Source organism: Malaclemys terrapin, chromosome 9 (genome assembly GCF_027887155.1).
Source record: "Malaclemys terrapin pileata isolate rMalTer1 chromosome 9, rMalTer1.hap1, whole genome shotgun sequence".
In the NCBI taxonomy this organism is placed as follows: domain Eukaryota; kingdom Metazoa; phylum Chordata; order Testudines; family Emydidae; genus Malaclemys; species Malaclemys terrapin.
In genome coordinates, this window is record NC_071513.1 from 90,038,315 (window position 1) to 90,061,894 (window position 23,580).

The 23,580-nt window shown below is 41.2% G+C and overlaps 1 protein-coding gene across 3 annotated transcripts in view; it reads right to left on the minus strand.

Moving 5' to 3' along the window:
• Positions 1 to 15,067, minus strand: part of PHC3 (polyhomeotic homolog 3) — a 96,104-nt gene extending 81,037 nt beyond the window's left edge. For 2 of the 3 annotated variants that reach the window (XM_054039588.1, XM_054039587.1), the window contains exons 1-5: positions 15,027 to 15,040; positions 11,636 to 11,783; positions 8,531 to 8,689; positions 5,335 to 5,412; positions 2,063 to 2,221 (exon numbers count right to left, since the gene is read on the minus strand). In XM_054039588.1, the coding sequence (XP_053895563.1) occupies positions 2,063 to 2,221; positions 5,335 to 5,412; positions 8,531 to 8,689; positions 11,636 to 11,783; positions 15,027 to 15,040 (558 nt within the window). Of the gene's footprint in view, positions 1 to 2,062; positions 2,222 to 5,334; positions 5,413 to 8,530; positions 8,690 to 11,635; positions 11,784 to 15,026 lie in introns of all 3 variants that reach the window. The other variant, XM_054039586.1, reaches the window with a different exon arrangement.
• Between the last annotated feature and the right edge of the window lie 8,513 nt (positions 15,068 to 23,580).

Sequence of the window (23,580 nt, forward strand, 5' to 3'; positions counted from 1 at the left end):
GCAAATCATTGTTGCTACCACTGTTGTATAATTGCAACACATCTTATGCAAAGTGTGACACATGGCCAGAAAAGGCTAAACATTCTACAAGCTAAATGACCCAGAGTCAACCTGTAGAGACATGTTAGAAAAGTATGAATGGTAATTAGGGCCACTCCATGCTACATAGGCTAGAACTTTGAAATGCAAACCTGTATTGTTAAGAATTGGAGGTGATACCAATGGTATGTATGTACTTATAGCATGTTAGATGTTAGCCATGTAAACAGACAGTTCCTGTCTGTCACTAACTATAACCCGTGAACTAATTCTGAAAGAACTCTTTGCAACAACAAAGCTCACCATCTCTACCATGAAACTGAAGAACTATACTCATGTCTGTATGTATACTGATCTTTTAACCAATACACTCTCTCTTTTAATAAATTTTAGTTTAGTTAATAAGAATTGGCTGTAAGTATGTATTTGGGTAAGATCTGGTATATTCATTAACCCGGGAGGTAATGTGTCCGATCCTTTGGGATTGGTAGAAATTTCTTATATGATTGATAAGATTTTCAGTAATCCTCATCATATTTGACTTGGGTGTCTGGGTGGAGACCTAAGGCTGGGTTGCTTTAGGGGAACTGTGTTGTTAGCTTCTGGGTAACCAGTAAGGTATTATAGAAGCTGTTTTGTGCTGGCTTGGTAAATGTAAATACTGGAATATCCACCAGATTTGGGGATTGTCTGCCCCATTCTTTGCAGCTCACCCTAATTGAGTAACTACAGTGTGGCTCCCCTGGGACTCCGGTTACACATGTATATATTGCATCTTTTTCCATCCTATTCAATATATTATGTATCCACCATTAGCTTTACACATCAGTCTCTTTGAAACTTCCTTTATTTATTTTTTGGCAAATTGGAGACAGCTCCTTCCAGGTGTCCACAAAACACTGGTAGCATATACTAGATTGCTGCATCTACAGTTTTAACTACTTTCTCAATAAGTATGTAGGAAATTTAATAGTATAAGAAAAAGCTCTACCAGCATATATCTATATTGTTTAACAAATCTCAGGGGGACGAGGGGATTTTTCATGAATATAATTATAGGTCCCAATCGTGCAAGTCTTATGCATGTACTTAACTTCATGCACTGTGAGTAGTCCCACTAATATCAAGAGCCCCGATTGTGGAATGAGATCTGAAATCAGTGGGGAGTACTCAGTGCACAAAGCACATGCATAAGTCTTTGCAGGACCTGGGCAATAGCTTGTATGCAAACAATAGAAATATCTATGGCCCCACACCAGCACTGAATACCACCTGGATGGATCTGTGCACTTGTGCAGAGCCCCAATGCCTTCAGTGAGGTTCCGCACAAGGGCAGGGGTCTGCCCATGCAAAGCTCATTGCAGGACAGGAGCCTGTGTTTGCACTGTGAACAGCAATACATTTTTTAAATCTCCATAATTAAGGTTTTACAACAGTCATTTTCTTTTACTGTAGAATTATTCAAACTTTGAAAATTACCCTTTGTTTAAAAACATGGAAATACAACGCTGAAAAGAAATTTCAAAAATCAAATGAATCCCATATGAATCTTAACAGAACGAAATCTATAAACCCAACTCAGTCTCCAGAGGCAATACTCCATCAAAGCATATTCTTAGTTAAATGTGAGAAAGCTTAATCAAGAGCCCGTGAACTCTGATGTTAGAAACACATTAGAACAATCTGCGGGGAATACAGACAGCTACAGTATATCTTGTCACATATCCACTAAGCAAGGACAGATATTCTCTTCCTATTTTACAAATGTTCAGTCATCTCATTAATTACAATATGTACCAAGCATTGAGCTGTTTCTAAAGCAGAATTTCTTTTTTCTGCTCTCAAAGGACTAAGCAGTCCCTTTGTCTCTGTGGCTCATGTTGCTCTAAGAACTATTTATGTATAAAAATAAGCTACCAAATTCCCAACACTGCCTGAAGCTAAAGATACCTGAACCATTTACCAAAAAACACAGTAAAATTTTCAAAAATTAACTGAGAACATGGCAACTTGTGAAACTTACCATTTGTGCTCGGAGGTACATTTGAGCCTGGCTTGCACTCAGGGTAGGAGAAGTGCTCCCCAGCAACATCGTCTGTTGGGTTATACTGCTGCTAGTAGTGTTGGAGGTCTGCGAACGGCTTATTAATTGTGGAGGTGTAGGAGAGGTGGAAAGGTTAATCTAAGGAAGTAAAAGTGTTACTTTGGTCATGGCCCTTCATCCTGGGTTTTAAAGTCAATCAGCCTTACCAAATACATCAAGGCAGTTGTAGCATCCAAGCTGTAAAGACTTCAACAATATTTTGATCTGAAGTCTATGACTGCTACAGATTCTCATCAAAATAAGTCAGCTACTGTGTGAACGCTCATACAGTACCTTTTTTTATAAGTAGCAATATTAATGTGGCAGTATTATACATTTTCATTATAATAATGCAATTTACATGCAGCCATGCTTGGGCAGTTCAATCCATGAATTGAAGAGTTACTTGTCACCATACGTTTTATTTTTAGTTTTGCATTGAACATGAAACAGAAATAGCTAAAGCGTACACAATACAGAAATATGTGTGGTCTGTCACTAGTTTAAGGCACCAATTCAAATCAGTGGCATCAATAATCCACACTGCAACACTATCTACTCCTTTTCTCACACCTTAATACTCATGTGCTGCCCCTGTCTAAATTAGGATGGAAAACGAGTTGTTTACATATCACTACAGAGGTGCATGGTTTTTATATAAATGAAATAAACAACAAAAGAAGAGTTCAGACAGGTACATTTTCAAATGAAGAAATTCACAGTATTTTGGTATAACTGTAAACTCGTGAAGATAATAAGGAATTAAATTTTAAGCCAACATTTTCACACAGTGTCAAAGATAACTGACTTCAAATAATTGTGTGTTGGCATAATTCATCAGAATACAGGTTCTAAATAATTAATGATTAATGTGTACATAAAAAAAAAAGTAAATGTGGGGCTTAGGTTGCATGAATGTCATTTGGAGGAAGACAAGGCCATTACAAACAAATCCTTAAATACCATTGCCAATTTAAAATTTACGCCATGCATTGTATTCTTCACATGAAAATGCATAATTCCCCATAATGACTGTTTGGTTTAATGTAAGCATTCTTAATGAATGATAATCTGTGATTGTTGGATCAATAGGTGTTTTGTTTTTGTGAGCTGTGAATGGAAGTTCTAGCTAAAGAATGAATGCACTGGAGAAGACAACAATTAATTTATTATGGTTGAACAGAAACAAAACTAATTAATAAAAAGGTTATTTTCCTCTGGATAATTTACCAGAGTTACCATGAAATGAAGAAAAGATAGCACAGATTTCATCTGATGATGCCAGTTGTTTGTAATATCCAAAGAATTACACTTATTTTATGCTAAATGGCCACAGAACGTTAAAAGTCAAAGATTTAGTGTGAAGTGTAGTTGTAGCCGTGTCAGTCCCAGGATATTTAGCAGGGCTTTGGAGCTGTGCTCCGGCTCCGCTCCAGCTCCAGGCAAAAACCCGCAGCTCCACTGCTCTGCACTCCAGCTCCGGGCTCTGCTCCAAAGCTTTGATATTTAGAGAGACAAGCTTGGTCTCTCTAAATATTTAGTAGTCTATTATAATTGTTAGTAATCCTACCAATTACTATAAATTAAGTTTAATATAAAGTGAATTACTACAAAGTGAAAAATAAGATTAGCGGCTCAGAATTAAGCTCACAACTATGAAAAACATTAAGATAAAAATATTTTGCAAGCATATTAATCTGTCACATCTAGTTTTTCAAAGCTATTCCATTATACAATATTCAAAAGTGGAACCTATTGAAATAGTTAAATCTGTCTTCCTGAGACTTACGATGTTTAGACTTTGAAGATGTTACACTTTCCAGCATCGCCACATTAAAATTTTGTTATTCTTGCATTGGCTTTCAAAGAATCAGAATCTCAAAATTATGTATAATCGCTTGTCTGATTTCTGTATACAGTTATCATGAATGCATACACAAACCAGATATGAGATGGCCAGAAATACTTAACTGGCCAATTTGTATACCTAAATGCTCAATTTAAATTCACAATGACAATACCTAGTGTTACAAAATTAGAAATTTGATGCAACAGTGGGCTTCTGAGATTTTGAAAAATTAAACCTTATGTTTACTTTAAACAGTCCTCAGCATTTCCAGTTAACAGATGCAAGTTAACAGACTGACAAGCACTTGTGTAATAGCTCCCTACTAAACACATCTATTTTATGAGAACATAACGGCAAAAAAAAGTATGTCATACAAATAAGGTGTGGTATTTTAAAGGAACAGCATTGAAAAATCTGTAATTGTAGAGGCCAAACAAAGTGCTTCTATTTTTGCACTACGCCAGTGGTTTTCAGCCCCTGGGGGTCCACAGACTATGTCTAAGGGCGCCACAAAAGGTTGTGGTTACCATATAACAGTGGTTTTCAACCTCGGGTCCGCAGACTGTCTAAGACTTCCAAATGGGTCCACACCTCCATTTGAAATTTTTTTAAGGGTCCGCAAATGAAAAAAGATTGAAAACCACTGCACTACACAGTGGCCTGTAATTAATAAATAATAATTGGGTACTTTAACACTGTGTCTCAATCAGAATATGAAACAATAATTAGTATAAAAGGTAATGTTGCGGAAATGGATTAATCTAAACAGCTACCATGAATAGATACTTACTGAATGTGGTACAAGCCAGCAATTAATATTTTAAGAAAAATATTAACTTTAGACACCCAAATATTTAGACACACAAATAAAATTGGCCTGATCTTTTAAGGTGCTAACTACTCACAGCTTGCTCGACAGCTCTGATGATCAAGCAATTTTATTTTATCTACCCACATATGGGTTTAGTTGCCTAATTTTAGATATTCAAGTTTGAAAATTTTGGCCAATAACTCTAAAATATTATGCAACTTAATGTTAAATTGTGCTTCCTAGAAATTGTACTTAATATTTTCTTAAGATAAAGGTTGAGATTTTCAAAGGGTAATTGGGCAACTAACTACCTTGGATTCCTTTGAAAATCACAGACTAATTGGGGTACTAGTTGAACACATGATGTCCTTTTAGGGGAGTGTCACTTACATCTTTTTACCTCTAACTACTACAGTCTCATTATGCACCTACTTCTCATTATGTTGCAATAATTTTAGTCAGATTTATTTATTTTAAACATGAAAAATGTTTTTTCTTTACAAGAAGTTGCATTATAGCCATTGAAGGCTAGGATGGGATACAGAACCTTACCGAGGTCTGTGACATGCTTGACTGCTGAGTGACGCTCCCAGTAGGGGATGAACACTGCCTTCCACCCGACAGGCTTGCCTAAATAGCAAGAACATGTGTTAAATATGTCATCTAAGTGGAAATAAAAAATGTTTAAATAACACTGATATTGTTACATGAGCCAACAGAAACCCACCTCTAGTTTTATCCTTTCTCTGAATTACCAGTAAAAATAAATAAATTTTACCCAGTAGAGTTAGGGATACGTTTACAGCATAGTGCAATCCAAACTATTGGCCCTAAACTGCATGGTGCCCAATGTCCTCAATTCACATTAATATGAAGGCACTCAGAACTTTGCAGGCTTAGTACCTCTGAGAGGAACACAAACTAACAGAAACCAGGAAAGTGTTAATGATGAAGCTGGGTGTTTAATCCACCACATACAGCACTGAAAACTTACATGATAGGTCACTGATGTTGAAATACAATAATTGAATGGCATAAACTCTGAAACAAGTTTCACCCTTCATTTTTGTTTAGCACCCAAATGTTACTCTGAAACTTGTCAAAACTACTTGGTCATTTTTAAATGATAAATTCCAAAACACTAAAAGGTCAAAATATTTTGAAATTTGAGAGGAAAAAAGTTTATTTCCAGCAAGGCTTTGCATTCCTGGTTGCAGCAGGAACCAAATTTTTATGGCTAAGACAAAAACCTCTCACAATATGGGGTAGAGAACATCAGCCTTTCCATTATAAATTATAAGTGCATAAGCATTTCTGTAATTGTATTCTGGATGATTTTTTCTGCCATATAGTTCTTAATACTAAAACTAAATCCTGTGGAGACCCATTTAATGGCCAAAAACAAAATTAAGTTTTTCAGGAGCAGATCATGTAAATAAATGAAGGTTTCCCTCAATTTTTACAGCTTCTGCCTGTCACAATTGCTTAAAAATTGTATTCGTCTCTCTATTGTTGGCTACCTTTGAATTTGGGGGTGAGAGGAGGGTTACCTGCAATGTGGATAAACAGCCTAAAACATATATGAACATCAAGGAAACAGGATCCACTTTCTAATTAAGAATGCAATCCCACTATGCTTACTCACATGAGACGTCCCCCATAAATTTTAATATGTAGTCACATGAGTAAGGATTACATGGTCAAGTCCTGTGTGGATTATATTTAATTGTCTTAAATTCAAAGTCCTTTATTGGATGCAACATCAGTTACCTTCTTCTGAGTCATCTCAATTTTAGGTTGAGATCATGTGACTGTCTCAGGCAATCAGCATGATCCAGTGGAAGAGGTACACGACTGTGATCCATCAACTCCCGAGTCCTAATCCTATGTCTGACAAAATGAAGCTGTATAGCCTTGAGGTCTTTAACTCTTCATGTCTCAGCCTCTCCATGTGTAAGATGATAATTACTTCTCTCACCTGGATACCGTTCCCTTTCAAATAACCACTGAGGACAATGGAAGTCTTTCTATTAACTTTAATGACCATTGGATAAGGCTTATTGTGATGATTAATGCTAAAGCCTTTGCAAATGGGAACAGAATATGGTATTGTCTCGTACTTTCTTTTCCAATTTCAGAATTACAACTAAGATTTGTTGTAACTTATTATGTACCCATATTCCTTGGCATGATTCACTAAAATTAAGTACCAAAATAAGATATAAAACACTAATTATTTTTATTTTATCTGTATTGGGGAGTAGTATGTTCCTTCCCCCCCACCCATATTTGGGAAGGGGGGTTGAGGGTTGGAGAAGTTTGGATTTTTTCTGTTAACATCATTAAATCCTTTATTGTACTATATAAGTATCTGTATAGTTTATTTTAATATATGTAATGGACACCCAGAGCATTGGATGAGCGCCTACTGAGATTCTTACAAAACTAAAAATATTAAGTGGGTTTGCAGTCCACACAGAGACAATTAAAAGAATAAAGTTATTAAAATACTACAATGAATTATTGTGAGGTATTTAGACATGCACAGTAAAGCTGTTATTAGGTTTGGTAATGGTTTACGTTTTTCATCCTAGAACATTAGTTTTAGACATGTGATCCAGAGAGCCCTCAATGCCAACTGACAGAGGGCCCATCACACTGTAGTTCATATCAGGCCGGACACACACACTATGCACTATTGTCATAATACGTATCTAAATGGTGTCTTGTAAGGTATTATATGTAAACTGATGACACGCTGGTTCCAAAAATTATTGTGTGATTATATATTTTATATATATATATACACACACACACACACACACAGTTTGTGTACAAAGTGTTGTGTGTGTGCTAGAAATATGTGCTTATGATGTGCCTGGGAGGCAGTGCATACACTAAGTTGACAGCCTAAACAAAGGAATGTGGATTTGCCTGTCTGACCATCTTGATTGCAGGCAAAGGACAATGAAAGTAAATTTACATATAAGGTAAACAAAGCCATCAAACTAACAAATGGAAGGAGGAGGTTAGTGAGCTCACCAGGGGACAGAACCTGTACCCAGGATGCCTTCCTGGCTCTTAAGGCAGAGACAATGGGCTTTGGGTAACATAAGGGGAGCAAAAAGACCTTTTAGCTATCCATTACTTAGGGGACATAGCATACAGTACACTTTCAGCCTGTGAAAGTTGGGTCCCGTCATCTGAAAGGCTGGGGACGCTGGTAATCTGATATAAGTAAGAAAACTGCTTAGGCAAAGATTGTATCTTGCTAAAATTAAGTTTTAGCCAATAGAAAGTATGTTTTGTTTTGTATATAACCATACCTGTCTCCTTCTCTTGCTTAGTATCACTAAAATCTCTTCTTTGTTAATAAACTTTTTTTAAATTTTACTATGAATCATCTCAGTGCCGTTATACTGAAGTAAATGCAAGTCTTCAGCTAAGTTAACAGAATAATATATATGCTGTCTCTTTGGAGGGAGAAAACAATTTCTGTGAGTGTCCAGTGAGAGAGACCACACACTGAGGGAGGAACTGGGGTTCATTGATTGTTACCTGCAAGGCAAGATTAACACTGGCAGAGTCTTGAGGAGTTTGCTGATGAAGCAGACAAGTTGCTTTGGCAGGGAGCGGAGACACAGTTTAATCTCCAGCAAAACTCACTCTTGCTGAGGCAGAGGGGTAACATGGTGGCTCACAGTTCTGGGTGTCCTAAGCAGAACATCACAACATATTTAAGTCTCACCTGCGGAACAGCTGCCAGACTCTGAAACTGGGTACTGCTTAAGTGCTGCTGTTGTAGAGCGGCAGTCTGCAGCATTAAATGCTGCTGTTGGGCGGCATACATCTGCTGAAGATACTGAGCAGCTGAGCTAGGGGGACGATGCAAGGCCTGCTGAATAACCTGCAATATACCAATAAATAACAAATCATAATTACAAAATACTAGGGCTGTCAAGCATTTAAAAAAATTAATTGTGATTAATTGCACTGTTAAACAATAATATAATACCATTTATTTAAATATTGTTGGATCTTTTCTACATTTTCTAATATATTCATTTCAGTTACAACACAGAATAAAGTGTACAGTGCTCACTTTATATTTATTTTTTATTACAAATATTTTGCACTGTAAAAAAAAAAAGGAATAGTATTTTTCAATTCACCTAATACAAGAACTGTAGTGCAATCTCTTTATCATGAAAGTAGAACTTACAAATGTAGAATTATGTACAAAAAAAATAACTGCATTCAAAAATAAAACAAAGTCCACTCAGTCCTACTTCAGCCAATCGCTCAGACAAACAAGTTTAGTTACAATTTGCAGGAGACAATGTTGCCCACTTCTTATTTACAATGTTACCGGAAAGTGAGAACAGGGATACTCCTGGCACTGTCGTAGCTGGCTTCCTAAGATATTTACGTGCCAGATGCGCTAAAGATTCATATGCCCCTTCATGCATCCACTACCATTCCAAAGGACATGAGTCCATGCTGATGATGGGTTCTGCTCGATAACAATCCAAAGCAACGTGGACCGATGCATGTTCATTTTCATTGACTGAGTCAGATACCACCAGCAGAAGGTTGATTTTCTTTTTTGGTGGTTCAGGTTCTGCAGTTTCTGCATCTGAGTGTTGCTCTTTTAAGACTTCTGAACGCATGCTCCACACCTCGTCCCTCTCAGATTTTGGAAGGCACTTCAGATTCTTAAACCTTGGGTGGAGTGCTGTAGCTATCTTTAGAAATCTCACATTGGTACCTTCTTTGCATTTTGTCAAATCTGCAGTGAAAATGTTCTTAAAATGAACATGTGTTGGAGTCATCATCCAAGACTGCTATAACGTGAAATATATGGCAGAATGTGGATAAAACAGAACAGGAGACCTACAATTCTCCCCCAGAGAGTTCAGTCACAAATTTAATTAAATCATTCTTTTTTTAAATGAGCGTCATCAGCATGGAAGCTTGTCCTCTGGAATGGTGGCTGAAGCATGAAGGGGCATATGAATGTTTAGCATATCTGATACGTAAATACCTTGCAATGCCAGCTACAAAGGTGCCATGCAAATGCCTGCTCACCCTTTCTGGTTACATTGTAAATAAGAAGAGAACAGCATTATCTCCTGTCAATGTAAACAAACTTGCTTGCCTTAGCAATTGGCTGAACAAGAAGTAGGACTGAGTGGACTTGTAGGCGCTGAAGTTTTACTTTGTTTTTGAGTGCAGTTATGTAACCAAAAAAAAAAAAAATCTACATTTGTAAGTTTCATTTTCACGACAAAGATTGCACTACAGTGCTTGTATGAGGTGAATTGAAAAATACTATTTCTTTTGTTTATCATTTTTACAGTGCAAATATTTGTAATCAAAAATAATATACATTTTGATTTTAATTACAACACAGAATACAATATATATGAAAATGTAGAAAAAATCCAAAATTTTTAATAAATGTCAATTGGTATTCTATTGCTTAATAGTGCGATTAAAACTGTGATTAATTTTTTGAGTTAATCACGTGAGTTAACTGCAATTAATCGACAGCCCTACAAAATACTAAACTATTTTACTCTTGATAGTGCTATAATGGAAGTTAACCATTGCAAGAAAATAAAAAACAAACAAACACTTCCCCCACCCCCCCAACACCTGCATAACTCTAAACTTCCTACATAATCATTGTTCAAGTGAATTATAGATTGTAACTAACACACACATTCTGGTCTACAGTATAAGCCTGTTCTTTGACAATCCACATTATATAGCGCCTTTCAGCTCAATTGTTCCCAAATCATTTTACAAATAAAATACATACTATACAGCACTACTGAAATGCTAGTTCTTCTGAGGTGAATGACAGATAAGCAAAGCAGATAATGGCACTAAGAAACGTTACACAACAGCCGGGATTGGAGATAAAAGACTGGCAAGAACACTGGGGCTACCTTCTACACCTACTCTTCAAAAATGTGTCACAGGCCCTTTAGGATACAATTCTAGCTCCAATGAAGTCAATGGGAGTTTTACCACTGACTTCAATGAAGCCATGTTATTATTAATGTCTATGCACATTGGTTTTTAAAGGTCTCGTCAGAAAAACCTCACATACAACCTTATAAAATACATGGTACGCAATTTATTTATGCAAAAGACTGGTGAGCTGATCTGACCCTTGTCATGACAAGGCTGTGGTTCCAGGGAATCTAGATATTTCATCCACTGCACTACTTATGATCATGATAACAAATCTAGTCTGTATATTGTAAGATTCAAGTCAGCAGCACTGTTTCTACCACTGAAAGTTTTTGTAGACAATCAATATTTCATAAAAACACTCAAACAAGCCAGACAGTAAGAACCAGAAGGGAAAGCAAGAGTGAAACTTTTAACTTACTAGCATGCAGCACTGCCCAATTTATTTTTATAAGCCAGTACTGTTTCCTATGTTTGAGTTTTTAATCAGTAAACATTGGTTATGAATTTCCTTTCCATTCCTCTGTACACTGCATCAGAGGTTCTCAACCTTTTTCTTTCTGAGGCCCCCCCAACATGCTATAAAAACTCCCCAGCTCACCTGTGCCACACAACTGTTTTTCTACATATCCAGTAGATTAAAAGCCAGGGCGGGTGTTAGGAGGTAGCAAGCATGGCAGCGGTCACAGGGGGCCCAAGGTGCTTGGGCTTTGGCTTCAGCCTCGCATTCAGCTTTCTGCCCTGGGCTCCTGCAAGTTTAACACTGGCTTTGCTCTTTTATTTTGGAGGCCCCCCTGAAACCTGCTTGTGGCCCCCTAGGAGGCCCCAGATCCCTGGCTGAGAACCTCTGCACTACATCACAGCCCAGTACCTGTACAGCATGTCTGTCGGAGCCACTGTAGACAGATATGTGTGGTGGTTGTGTCCGAGAGGAGGAGGTGGTGGTGATGGTAGTTGTACATGCAGAACACGTCGTTGCATTTGATTCATTCTCCATAGCAGTGCAATGTTCTTTCAGTCTGGCAGGAAATTCAAGCAGTTCATTTATACTAGTACATGATGTACTGAATTTAAAGAAAAAAATCTAAATGATTCCAAAAAAATAATCATGGACAATTTATGTTAATTCCTAAGAAAAGGACTCATTGTATATCACTTGTGGACAGGCAGACATAGAATACCTTCACAAGCTTAAAACTATTTCAAATTATTAGGTATAATACACGTAAGCTACATTAAAAACTTCATCAATAAACTACTACTTTAGGAATCACCGTCAAAACTGTATACCACCAAGCTACACATTATATCACCATCCTCCAAAGAAGAACAGTGGGAAAGCCACTGTGCTACTCACATCATGCACCAGAACCAAGATAAAGTTTCTGAAACAAAAATCATTGATGGTTTGCTTTTGCCCTCAGGAGACAAGACTGTGGGAAAATTCCTTTTACTTCTCTGCTGCCTTATAAAGAAGAGCAGTATTGTATGAAGGGAGTCTTCTTATCTATTCTGGCCTCTCTTTACCCACTAACTGAAATAGCAGATTCCATTCACTTAATGCAGATCTCCTCAGCTCTCCTAACCAACCTTTCTTTCTTTCTTCTGTAGAAGATGACTTCTCTTCATAGAAGTCTTGTTTAAAATTTAAGTAAACTCACTATGAGTTTCTGGTAGAGTTAACATTTTTGTTCCATTTTCTGTTTCAGTACGGTCAGAGCAACAATAAAGAGGAGGGCTAGTATTTTTGGAAGGAGTAGGATCATGGGAGAACATACTTTTTCTTTTACTTTATGTTTTTAAGAGAAGGTAGCAGAGCACAGAAAGCAGTCCTTTAGAAAGTTGCAGACAAACTGCATTCTAAGAGCATAACAAAGCTCTGTAGAGTGCTATCCTACAGCACATAACTTGTAATAATCAATATGTTCTAACAAACGTGATAATCTAGGACTTCGCACTTGTCACTATGCTGCTTCCCATGGCCATTATGAACCTTATGGCAGTAGTGGGAAAATAACTCAGAATTCTTGCTCCAAAAGCATAGGCCTCCTACCACTTGAGCTGAAAGAGAATCTCCTTCTGTAAAATGGGAATAATGATACTTGTTTGCAAAGTGCTTGGAGATCTACTAATGAAAAACGATATGTAAGAGTTAGGTACAGTATCATCATCACCAGGTGTTATGTATAGGGCTTATGGTACAAAGCTGACCAGTTCTGATACTCTCCAGCAGAGGACAACAGCCCTATGTGCACATGCCAGTATCATTCAATATTAAGAAAAAAAAATGTAACAGGTAATATAAAGGCAAACTGTACAGTATTGTATCTCCCTCCTGTCCAGGATCTTGGGTGCACTTCAATGAAACATTTACATTTAAAATTTCTCTTTCCGATTTGAGCAGAATCTTGTATAATTCAACTAAGTTATCATGAATACAGGGAATCACTCAATGTTTAATTTTCATAATTGATAAGTATTTTGGAGGTACAACACTGGCTATATGTGTGATGCATCCGCCTCTAGTGGCTGATCCACAGGAGGCCAACAGGCTACTATTTCTGCGAGATAATAGTTACTCCTTTATCTTAAATTAGGGTGACCAGACACCAACTGTGAAAAAACAGGGGGGGGGGGGGATAATAGGCACCTATATAATAAAAAGTCCCAAAAAACGGGACTATCCCTTTAAAAACGGCACATCTGGTCATTCTAGCTTAAATGGTCCCACTTGCTCAAAAAGAGTTTATTCTTCCAACTTTCCCTAGAATTAATTTGTTGAAAATGAATTCAATTATTATATGAAGAAAATATACTATAATTATGCAGAGTTTTTGTTATGTTTAGTTTGAGATCCAATCTTAAACGCAGTGGGCACATAACTCACTCAAATCAACCCTGCTCTGGTGTTTTTGCCAATGGTTGCGGGGACAGGGCTTAACAGAACAGGGTCCTTCATTGGTGGCACCTAGGTGCTATCACAGTACAAACAATAGTAATGGAAGCAACATTTAGACATTTTATGTGTGTCTGAAAGAAAAAGAGAACACTATCTTCTCTACTGATTGGTTGCAGCATAGAAAGAACTACATGTATTTCATTAGGTGACAGCTAACATGATCTTTTGTTAGCTCAAGTAACATAGACCTATAATTTTTGAGAAATTTGTATTTTTGGGGCTGAAGAGGCTGGAATCCAGAATCAGTTCAGCAGGTGGATGATAATTTATGACACAGAGGATAACCTCTCCATACTGAAGGTTGAAACCATAGTCCCTTTATAAGACTGACTTGATCCCGTTTGCATAAAGCAGCTTGATCCCATTTGCATAAAGTCCCCATCGGCCTGGAGCGGCGAACCGCAGCCAGTGGGAGCCGCGATCAGCTGAACCTGTGGATGCGGCAGGTAACTAAACTGGCCCGGCCTGCCAGGGGCTTTCCCTGAACAAGCGGGGGACCGGCTTTGAGAACCACTGCTCTAGTGTAGACATAGCCTTAGACTAGAATTTGGAGCAACCCAAGCAACAAGCAACTAAGTGAACCCATAAAATTATCAGATGACAGAGGCAACAAACACCAGGAACCAGTAGAACCACAGTGTTAAGGGGATAGAGTGAAACCTGTTCAGCTATAGCCGGTGGTACTTCAGTTTTGCCAAGAAGATCCTATGCAGGTTAATCACAAACCCAAGTAAGCTTAAGAGTCCATAAAACTGCCTGATGAGGCCAAGCCACCCCAGCAGTCTCCACCCTCCCCCACCCCATGCCCTCAGCAGATTGCCCTATGGTAGAACCCCCCCCCCGCCACTGCCCTCCCCGTGCCACCCCCCACTTTAAGACACACCACACCGCTGCCCTGAGCCACCCACCCCATGACCCCAGCGCTATACAACCTCCCACCATGATACTGCCACCTCTGGGCCAGGCCACCCACCACCGCATCCCACTTCAGGCCAGGCCACCGCCCCTCAGGCCACCCACTGAGCCACCGCCCGCTCAGTGTGGCGGGCTGGCCAAGATGGGGCCCCTGGCGGGGGCAGCGTGGCAGGCAGGAGCCCTAGAGCCAGGAGGGGCCCATGGCCCAGCGCCCGGCGATGCCCTGCCTGGCACCCGCTGTCAGACGGGACAGGGGAACAGCTCCCTGCATGAGAGTGGCCCAAGATCGCCGCGTTATCAAGTCCCAGTTCCCGGCCCCGCCCGCAGCCGCTTCCCCCTCCCCCATCCACCCCAGCAGGACCGGATTCGCCTCCACCGAATTACTCACTCCGCTTCCGCCATCTTCTCTCCTCCCTCACGGGGAGGCATTGCGCATGCGCCCCGCCGCCGGGCGGTCGGAGTCGGGGGAAAGGAGGAGTTGTGAGCCCCCGGCTCCAGACGTCCCGCCCCACGGCTGCGGGTACCTCACCTAGCAGTGCGGTCCTCGGCTCTGTGTGGGCGCCATAGTGTGGCAGACAGCTGCTCCTCCGAGTCCTACTCCCCTCACGCTGCCCAGCCGACACAGCTTGTGTTATCAATAAGCTTCTCCTAAGTCGCCACAGACTTAGAGGGGGCGTGGGAGGCGGAGGGCTAATGGCCGTGGCCCAGGGTCAGGGGAGTTTTTAGGGGACTGTTACCTTTTTAATCAAGTCCTGTATCCCAAAAATGCCTCCAGCCAAGGCCCATGAAAGGTTATCGGGGTCATGGTGAAATGGTGGCTGCGCTTTAGCCCAACACAACTGCACTTTCTCCAGTCCTCCTCCCCAATGTTTGTTTTTGGAAAAATCTAAAGAGGGTACAGGAGACAGGTTTCCGAGTAGCAGCCGTGTTGTTCTTTTTGCGGATACAGACTAGGAGTACTTGTGGCCCCTTAGAGACATGAAAGCTTATGCTCAAATAAATTTGTTAGTCTCTAAGGGGCCACAAGTACTCCTGTTCTTTTTATGGGAGACAGGCTGATCAGAATTAGAGAGTAGCTAGAGCATGGGACTGAGACAAAGGGAAACCTGGATTCCGTTCCCAACCCTGTCGCTTAAGGCCTGATTTTCAGAGGTACCAGCCTTCACATCTCCCCCTGAAAATAATGAGACCTGCAAGAGGTCGACAACTCTGAAACTCTTTGCACTCAGTTTCCCCCTCATTAAATCTGTATAAATAAATGTTCTTCTCAGAGATGTTGAGGGGTAAATTAGTTAACATTTGTAAATCACTTTTAATTTGAAAGTATTTTAAGATCCTTGGATAGAAGGCACTATAGAAATGCAACTAATTTATTTTTATTGTTGGATGAATATATATAATATATTAATTTCCCCTTTGATATCACACATTCAATGATGTTATTGTGACTCATGACCACAGAATGGGGTGTGGAGTGTGGGAGGAGGCTCAGGGCAGGGGGTTGAGGTGCAGGAGGGGTGCGGCAGGGGGTTGGGTGCAGGAGGGATGCGGAGTGCAGCAGGGGGTTGTGGTGTGGGGTGCAGGAGGGGTTTGGGGTGCAGGCTCCAGCCCAGCACCACGTCCCTGCAGCCCCTGGGGGTGGGGAGCAGAGGGCTCTGTGCGCTGCCTCCCCCCCCCACGAGTACCTCCCCCAAAGCTTCCATTGGCCACGGTTCCCCGTTCCCGGCCAATGGGAGCTGCAGAGGGCAGTGCCTGCAGGCAAAGGCAGCATGTAGAGCCCTCTGACCCCCAGAGGCCGCAGGGACATGGTGCTGGCCGCTTCTGGGAGCAGGGCCCATGGTCAGCGGCGTATTATCGCCTGGGCCGACAAGGCCTAGGCCAGCAAATTTGAGCACCCACAGAGAAGCGCCCCTGCTCCAGCTCACCTCCTCCATGAGTGCGCCGCCGCGTCCAGTTTCTCTCCCCTCCCTCTCAGTGCTTGGGAGGGAGGAGGGGGAACGCGGCACGCTGTGGGAAGAGGCAGGGCCGGGGGCAGGGATTTGGGGAAGGGATCCTATAGGGGCAGAGTTGGGGCAGGACTTTGGGGAAGGGATTGGAATGGGGGCGGGAAAAGGGTGGAGTCTGGGCGGGGCCAGGGGCGGGCAGGGCGGCAATTATTTCAGGGCCTAGGGGCGGCAAAATCATTAATCCACCAATGCCCGTGGTGCCATGGGGGTGGCAATCCCGTGGGCCGCAGAAGCGGCTCTTATGTATTTTGCCGCCCCAAGCATGGCAATCAGGTGGCTTTCGGTGGCACGCTTGCGGATGGTCCACTGGTAACGCAGATTCGGCGGCATGCCTGCGGGAGGTCCGCTGGTCCCGCACCTTTGGCGTACCCGCCGCCGAATTGCCGCCGAAGCCGTGGGACCGGCGGACCTCCCGCAGGCATGCCGCCAAAGGCAGCCTGACTGCCGCCCTCACGGCGACCGGCAGGCCGCCCCCCACAGCTTGCCGCTCCAGGCACGCGCTTGGTGCGCTGGTGCCTGGAGCCACCCCTGGTGGGCCGGATCCAAAGCCCTAACGGGCCGGATTCAGCCTGCAGGCTGTAGTTTGCCCAACCGTGTCCTACAGATTCCAAGAGCCCTCGATTCTCACTGGGTGAAATCCAGATGCCATTGAAGTCAATGGGAGTTTTGCCATTTATTTCAATGGGGTCAGGATTTCACCCATTCACTTCAAAGGGAGTTGAGGGCAGTCAGTACTTTCTAGGAGGTGCTTAGCCCGCATCTCATAGGAGTGGTTCTCATGGACCTGATTTTGTATCCACTGATGCCAAGGACGAGGGGGGTCTTTTCATTGACTTAAGTGGATGCCTAGATGGGCCACACTGAGAATGCCACACTCAGGGCAGACTGCAAGAAACAGGGCAGACAATCCCCAAAACTGGTGGTTTATTCTGTAATTATATTAGCCAAGCCAGTAACAAAACAGCTTGTGTAATGCCACAGTGGTTAACAAGAAGCCAAATACAGTCACCATTAGGCAATCCAGCCCCTGGATCGCATCTAGACAGCCAAGTCTAATATAGAGAGGGGTTAATGAAAACTTGATTCACCATATGGGAGACTGGTCCTTTTGGATTGGTTAGACACTTATCTCCAGGTCAATATGAGTCTCAGATCTTACCCACTAATCATGCTGTGCCAATCCTTTAGTAACTAAAGCTAAAGATTTAATAATAAAAGGAAAAAGAAAGCAGAAAGTTACAAATGGTTAAAAGATCAATATACATACAAGTGACTTCCAGTATTCATAGTTTAGGATCACAGCAGTGATGGAATAAACTGCTGGCTTGTAAAAGTCTCTCTGGAATCTTCCCAACAGGTCAGAATCCAAAGGTAGCTTATATGTAAAGTCTGTTTAAGTCTTTCTATGCATTTTCCAGAGTATTCCAAATAATTATTTGGAAGATCTCCATCTTACGACTTACACTTTCTCTGTTCACAGTTTAAGCAGACTCGACATGGCAGGATCAGGCCTGGGGCCTATCTTTTAGGACCCTACCAATTTCATGGCCAAGGAAAATGTGTCACGGGCTGTGAAATAAGCCCTGCCCCATGAAATCTGCTCTCCCCATGCTGCTGGGAGTGTCCCAGCTGGGGATCTCCTAGCCGCTAGTCCGCCAGGCCAGGGAGGGACAGGACTTATAAGAACATAAGTACGGCCATACCGGGTCAGACCAAAGGTCCATCTAGCCCAGTATCCTGTCTACCGACAGTGGCCAATGCCAGGTGCCCCAGAGGGAGTGGACCAACAGGCAATGATCAAGTGATCTCTCTCCTGCCATCCATCTCCATCCTCTGACAAACAGAGCGTAGGGACACCATTCCTTACCCATCCTGGCTAATATCCATTAATAGACTTAACCACCATGAATTTATCCAGTTCTCTTTTAAACACTGTTATAGTCCTAGCCTTCACAACCTCCTCAGGTATGGAGTTCCACAAGTTGACTGTGCACTGCGTGAAGAACTTCCTTGTATTTGTTTTAAACCTGCTGCCTATTAATTTCATTTGGTGACCCCTAGTTCTTGTATTATGGGAATAAGTAAATAACTTTTTCTTATCCACTTTCTCCACATCACTCATGATTTTATATACCTCTACCATATCCCCCCTTAGTTTCCTCTTTTCCAAGCTGAAGAGTCCTAGCCTCTTTAATCTCGCCTCATATGGGACCCGTTCCAAACCCCTAATCATTTTAGTTGCCCTTTTCTGAACCTTTTCTAGTGCCAGTATATCTTTTTTTAGATGAGGAGACCACATCTGTACGCAGTATTCGAAATGTGGTCATACCATCGATTTATATAAGGGCAGTAATATATTCTCAGTCTTATTCTCTATCCCCTTTTTAATGATCCCTAACATCCTGTTTGCTTTTTTGACCGCCTCTGCACACTGCGCGGACATCTTCAGAGAACTATCCATGATGACTCCAAGATCTTTTTCCTGACTTGTAGCTAAATTAGCCCCCATCATATTGTATGTATAGTTAGGGTTGTTTTTTCCAATGTGCATTACTTTACATTTATCCACATTAAATTTCATTTGCCATTTTGTTGCCCAATCACTTAGTTTTGTGAGATCTTTTTAAAGTTCATCACAGTCTGCTTTGGTCTTAACTATCTTGAGCAGTTTAGTATCATCTGCAAACTTTGCCACCTCACTGTTTACCCCTTTCTCCAGATCATTTATAAATAAGTTGAACAGGATTGTTCCGAGGACTGACCCTTGGGGAACACCACTAGTTACCCCTCTCCATTCTGAGAATTTACCATTAATTCCTACCCTTTGTTTCCGGTCTTTTAACCAGTTCTCAATCCATGAAAGGACCTTCCCTTTGATCCCATGACAACTTACTTTACTTAAGAGCCTTTGGTGAGGGACCTTGTCAAAGGCTTTCTGGAAATCTAAGTACACTATGTCCACTGGATCCCCCTTGTCCACATGTTTGTTGACCCCTTCAAAGAACTCTAATAGGTTAGTAAGACACGATTTCCCTTTACAGAAACCATGTTGACTATTGCTCAACATTATGTTTTTCTATGTGTCTGATAATTTTGTTCTTAACTATTGTTTCGACTAATTTGCCCGGTACCGACTTTAGACTTACCGGTCTGTAATTGCCGGGATCACCTCTAGAGCCCTTTTTAAATATTGGCATTACATTAGCTAACTTCCACTCATTGGGTACAGAAGCCGATATAAAGGACAGGTTACAAACCTTAGTTAATAGTTTGAGTTATTTCAGAACTCTTGGGTGAATGCCATCTGGTCCTGGTGACTTGTTAATGTTAAGTTTATCAATTAATTCCAAAACCTCCTCTAGTGACACTTCAATCTGTGACAAGTTTCAGAGTAACAGCCGTGTTAGTCTGTATCCGCAAAAAGAAGAACAGGAGTACTTGTGGCACCTTAGAGACTAACAAATTTATTAGAGCATATGCATCCGAAGAAGTGGGCTGTAGTCCACGAAAGCTTATGCTCTAATAAATTTGTTAGTCTCTAAGGTGCCACAAGTACTCCTGTTCTTCAATCTGTGACAGTTTCTCAGATTTGTCACCTACAAAAGCCGGCTCAGGTTTGGGAATCTCCCTAACATCCTCAGCCGTGAAGACTGAAGCCAAGAATCCATTTAGTTTCTCCGCAATGACTTTATTGTCTTTAAGCACTCCTTTTGTATCTCGATCATCCAGGGGCCCCACTGGTTGTTTAGCAGGCTTCCTGCTTCTGATATACTTAAAAAACATTTTGTTGTTACCTTTGGAGTTTTTGGCTAGCTGTTCTTCAAACTCCTCTTTGGCTTTTCTTATTACATTCTTGCACTTAATTTGGCAGCGTTTATGCTCCTTTCTATTTGCCTCACTAGGATTTGACTTCCACTTTTTAAAGGAAGTCTTTTTATCTCTCACTGCTTCTTTTACATGGTTGTTAAGCCACACTGGCTCTTTTTTAGTTCTTTTACTGGGTTTCTTAATTTGGGGTATACATTGAAGTTGGGCCTCTATTATGGTGTCTTTAAAAAGCGCCCATGCAGCTTGCAGGGATTTCACTTTAGTCACTGTACTTTTTAACTTCTGTTTAACTAACCCCCTCATTTTTGCATAGTTCCCCCTTTTGAAATTAAATACCACAGTGTTGGGCTGTTGAGATGTTCTTCCCACCACAGGGATGTTGAATGCTATTGTATTATGGTCACTATTTCCAAGCGGTCCTGTTATAGTTACCTCTTGGACCAGCTCCTGTGCTCCACTCAGGACTAAATCTAGAGTTGCCTCTCCCCTTGTGGGTTCCCATACCAGCTGCTCCATGAAGCAGTCATTTAAAGTATCGAGAAATTTTATCTCTGCATTTCGTCCTGAAGTGAAATGTTCCCAGTCAATATGGGGATAATTGAAATCCCCCACTATTATTGGGTTCTTAATTTTGATAGCCTCTCTAATTTCCCTTAGCATTTCATAATCAGTATCACTGTCTTGATCAGGTGGTCTATAATAGATCCCTAATGTTATATTTTTATTAGAGCATGAAATTTCTATCCATAGAGATTCTATGGAACATGTGGATTCACTTAAGATTTTTACTTCATTTGATTCTACATTTTCTTTCACATATAGTGCCACTCCCCGCCCCCCCACACGACCTGTTCTGTCCTTCCGATATATTTTGTACCCCGGAATGATTGTGTCCCATTGATTGCTCTCAGTCCACCAGGTTTCTGTGATGCCTATTATATCAATATCCTCCTTTATCACGAGGCACTCTAGTTCACCCATCTTATTATTTAGACTTTTAGCATTTGTGTACAAGCACTTTAAAAACTTGTCACTGGTTATTTGTCTGCCCTTTTCTGATGTGTTAGATTCTGCTTTCGGTGGGGAGATCAGACCCACCTCCAGAGGCAGTGCAGAAGTGAGGGTGATATACCCTCACTTCTGCATTTTAGCAGCTCCAGGGCTTAGCCCAGGGCTTTCACCCTGGTGGCTTCTGTCCAGGCTCAGGGCTTCCATACTCCCCTCCCCACTCCTGCCGGGGCTCTGGGCACCTGGGCTTGAGGCTTCTGGCCCCCGTGGCTGCAGCTGGAGCTCCATCACCTATTTGGGGGCCCCCAAATTGGCCAGGACCCCTGCATTAATGTGCTAGGGGACTAGCAGCTAGGAGCCCCCGGCTGAGGGGCTCCAAGCAGTTGGGACCCAGCTCTGGGAACCTCCTCTAGCTTCAGGAAGGTTGGTAGCTGCTGCCTTCAGAGCCCAGCTCTGAAGGCAGCATAGAAGTGAGGGTGGCAATCCTGTGACCCCCCTACAACAACTTTCAAGCCCCTCCACCCATTGTCCCATGTTGGGTTGGATGTAAACATCTGAAATGGTTACATAGACTAATTTTTAAACCCTCTGGCCATGAAATTGACCAAAATGGTCCCTGAATTTGGTAGGGCCCTATTTATAGCTCTTCTAGCAGACTGACAAGCCTCCTAACAGAAATTGTCACAGAAGGGCCTTCCCCCAAGAAAGAATAGGCCATGTATATAGTATGTGGATCATTGCTTTGAAGCTAAGCTTCTGCTTCCTATGCATACCCAGGTAAACTAGTTACACTCATTCACATAAAGCAAGTAGCTGGTCCTTCATTATAACTAGGGCTGTCATGTTATTAAAAAAATTAATTGCGATTAATCGCACTGTTAAACAATAATAGAATACCATTTATTTAAATATTTTTGGATCTTTTCTACATTTTCAAATATATTGATTTCAATTACAACACAGAATACAAAGTGTACAGTGCTCACTTTATATTTATTTTAGATTACAAATATTTTGCACTGTAAAAAACAAAAGAAATAGTATCTTTCAATTCACCTAATACAAGTACTGTAGTGCAATCTCTTTATCATGAAAGTAGAACTTACAAATGTAGAATTATGTACAAAAAAATAACTGTATTCAAAAACAAAACAATATAAAACTTTAGAGCCTACAAGTCCAATCAGTCCTACTTCTTATTCAGCCAATCGCTCAGACAAACAAGTTTAGTACAATTTGCAGGAGATAGTGTTGCCTCCTTCTTGTTTACCATGTCACCTGAAAGTGAGAACAGGTGTTCGCATGGCATTGTTGTAGCCGATGTCGCAAGATATTTATGTGCTAGATGCGCTAAAGATTTATTCATATGTCCGGTCATGCTTCAACCACCATTCCAATGGACATGCATCCATGCTGATGACGGGTTCTGCTCAATAATAATCCAAAGCAATCCGACCAATGCATGTTCATTTTCATCATCTGAGTCAGATCCCACCAGCAGAAGGTTGATTTTTTTTTTTTTGGTGGTTTGGGTTCTGTAGTTTCCGCATCGGAGTGTTGCTCTTTTAAGACTTCTGAAAGCATGCTCTACACCTCGTCCCTCTCAGATTTTGGAAGGCACTTCAGATTCTTAAACCTTGAGTTGGTTAGAAATCTCATATTGGTACCTTCTTTGGATTTGTGAAATCTACAGTGAAAGTGTTCTTAAGATAAACATGTGCTGGGTTGTCATCTGAGCCTGCTATAACATGAAATATATGGCAGAATGTGCGTAAAACAGAGCAGGGGACATACAGTTCTCCCCCAAGTCAGAAATTTAATTAATACATTATTTTTTTAACGAGTGTTATCAGTATGGAAGCATGTCCTCTGGAATCATGGCCGAAGCATGAAGGGTCATATGATTGTTTATCATATCTGGCACGTAAATACCTTGCAATGCTAACTACAAAAGTGCCATGCAAATGCCTGTTCTCACTTTCTGGTGACATTGTAAATAAGAAAAGGGCAGCATTATAGCCTGTAAATGTAAACAAACTTCTTTGTCTTAGTGATTGGCTGAACAAGAAGTAGGACTGAGTGGACTTCTAGGCGCTGAAG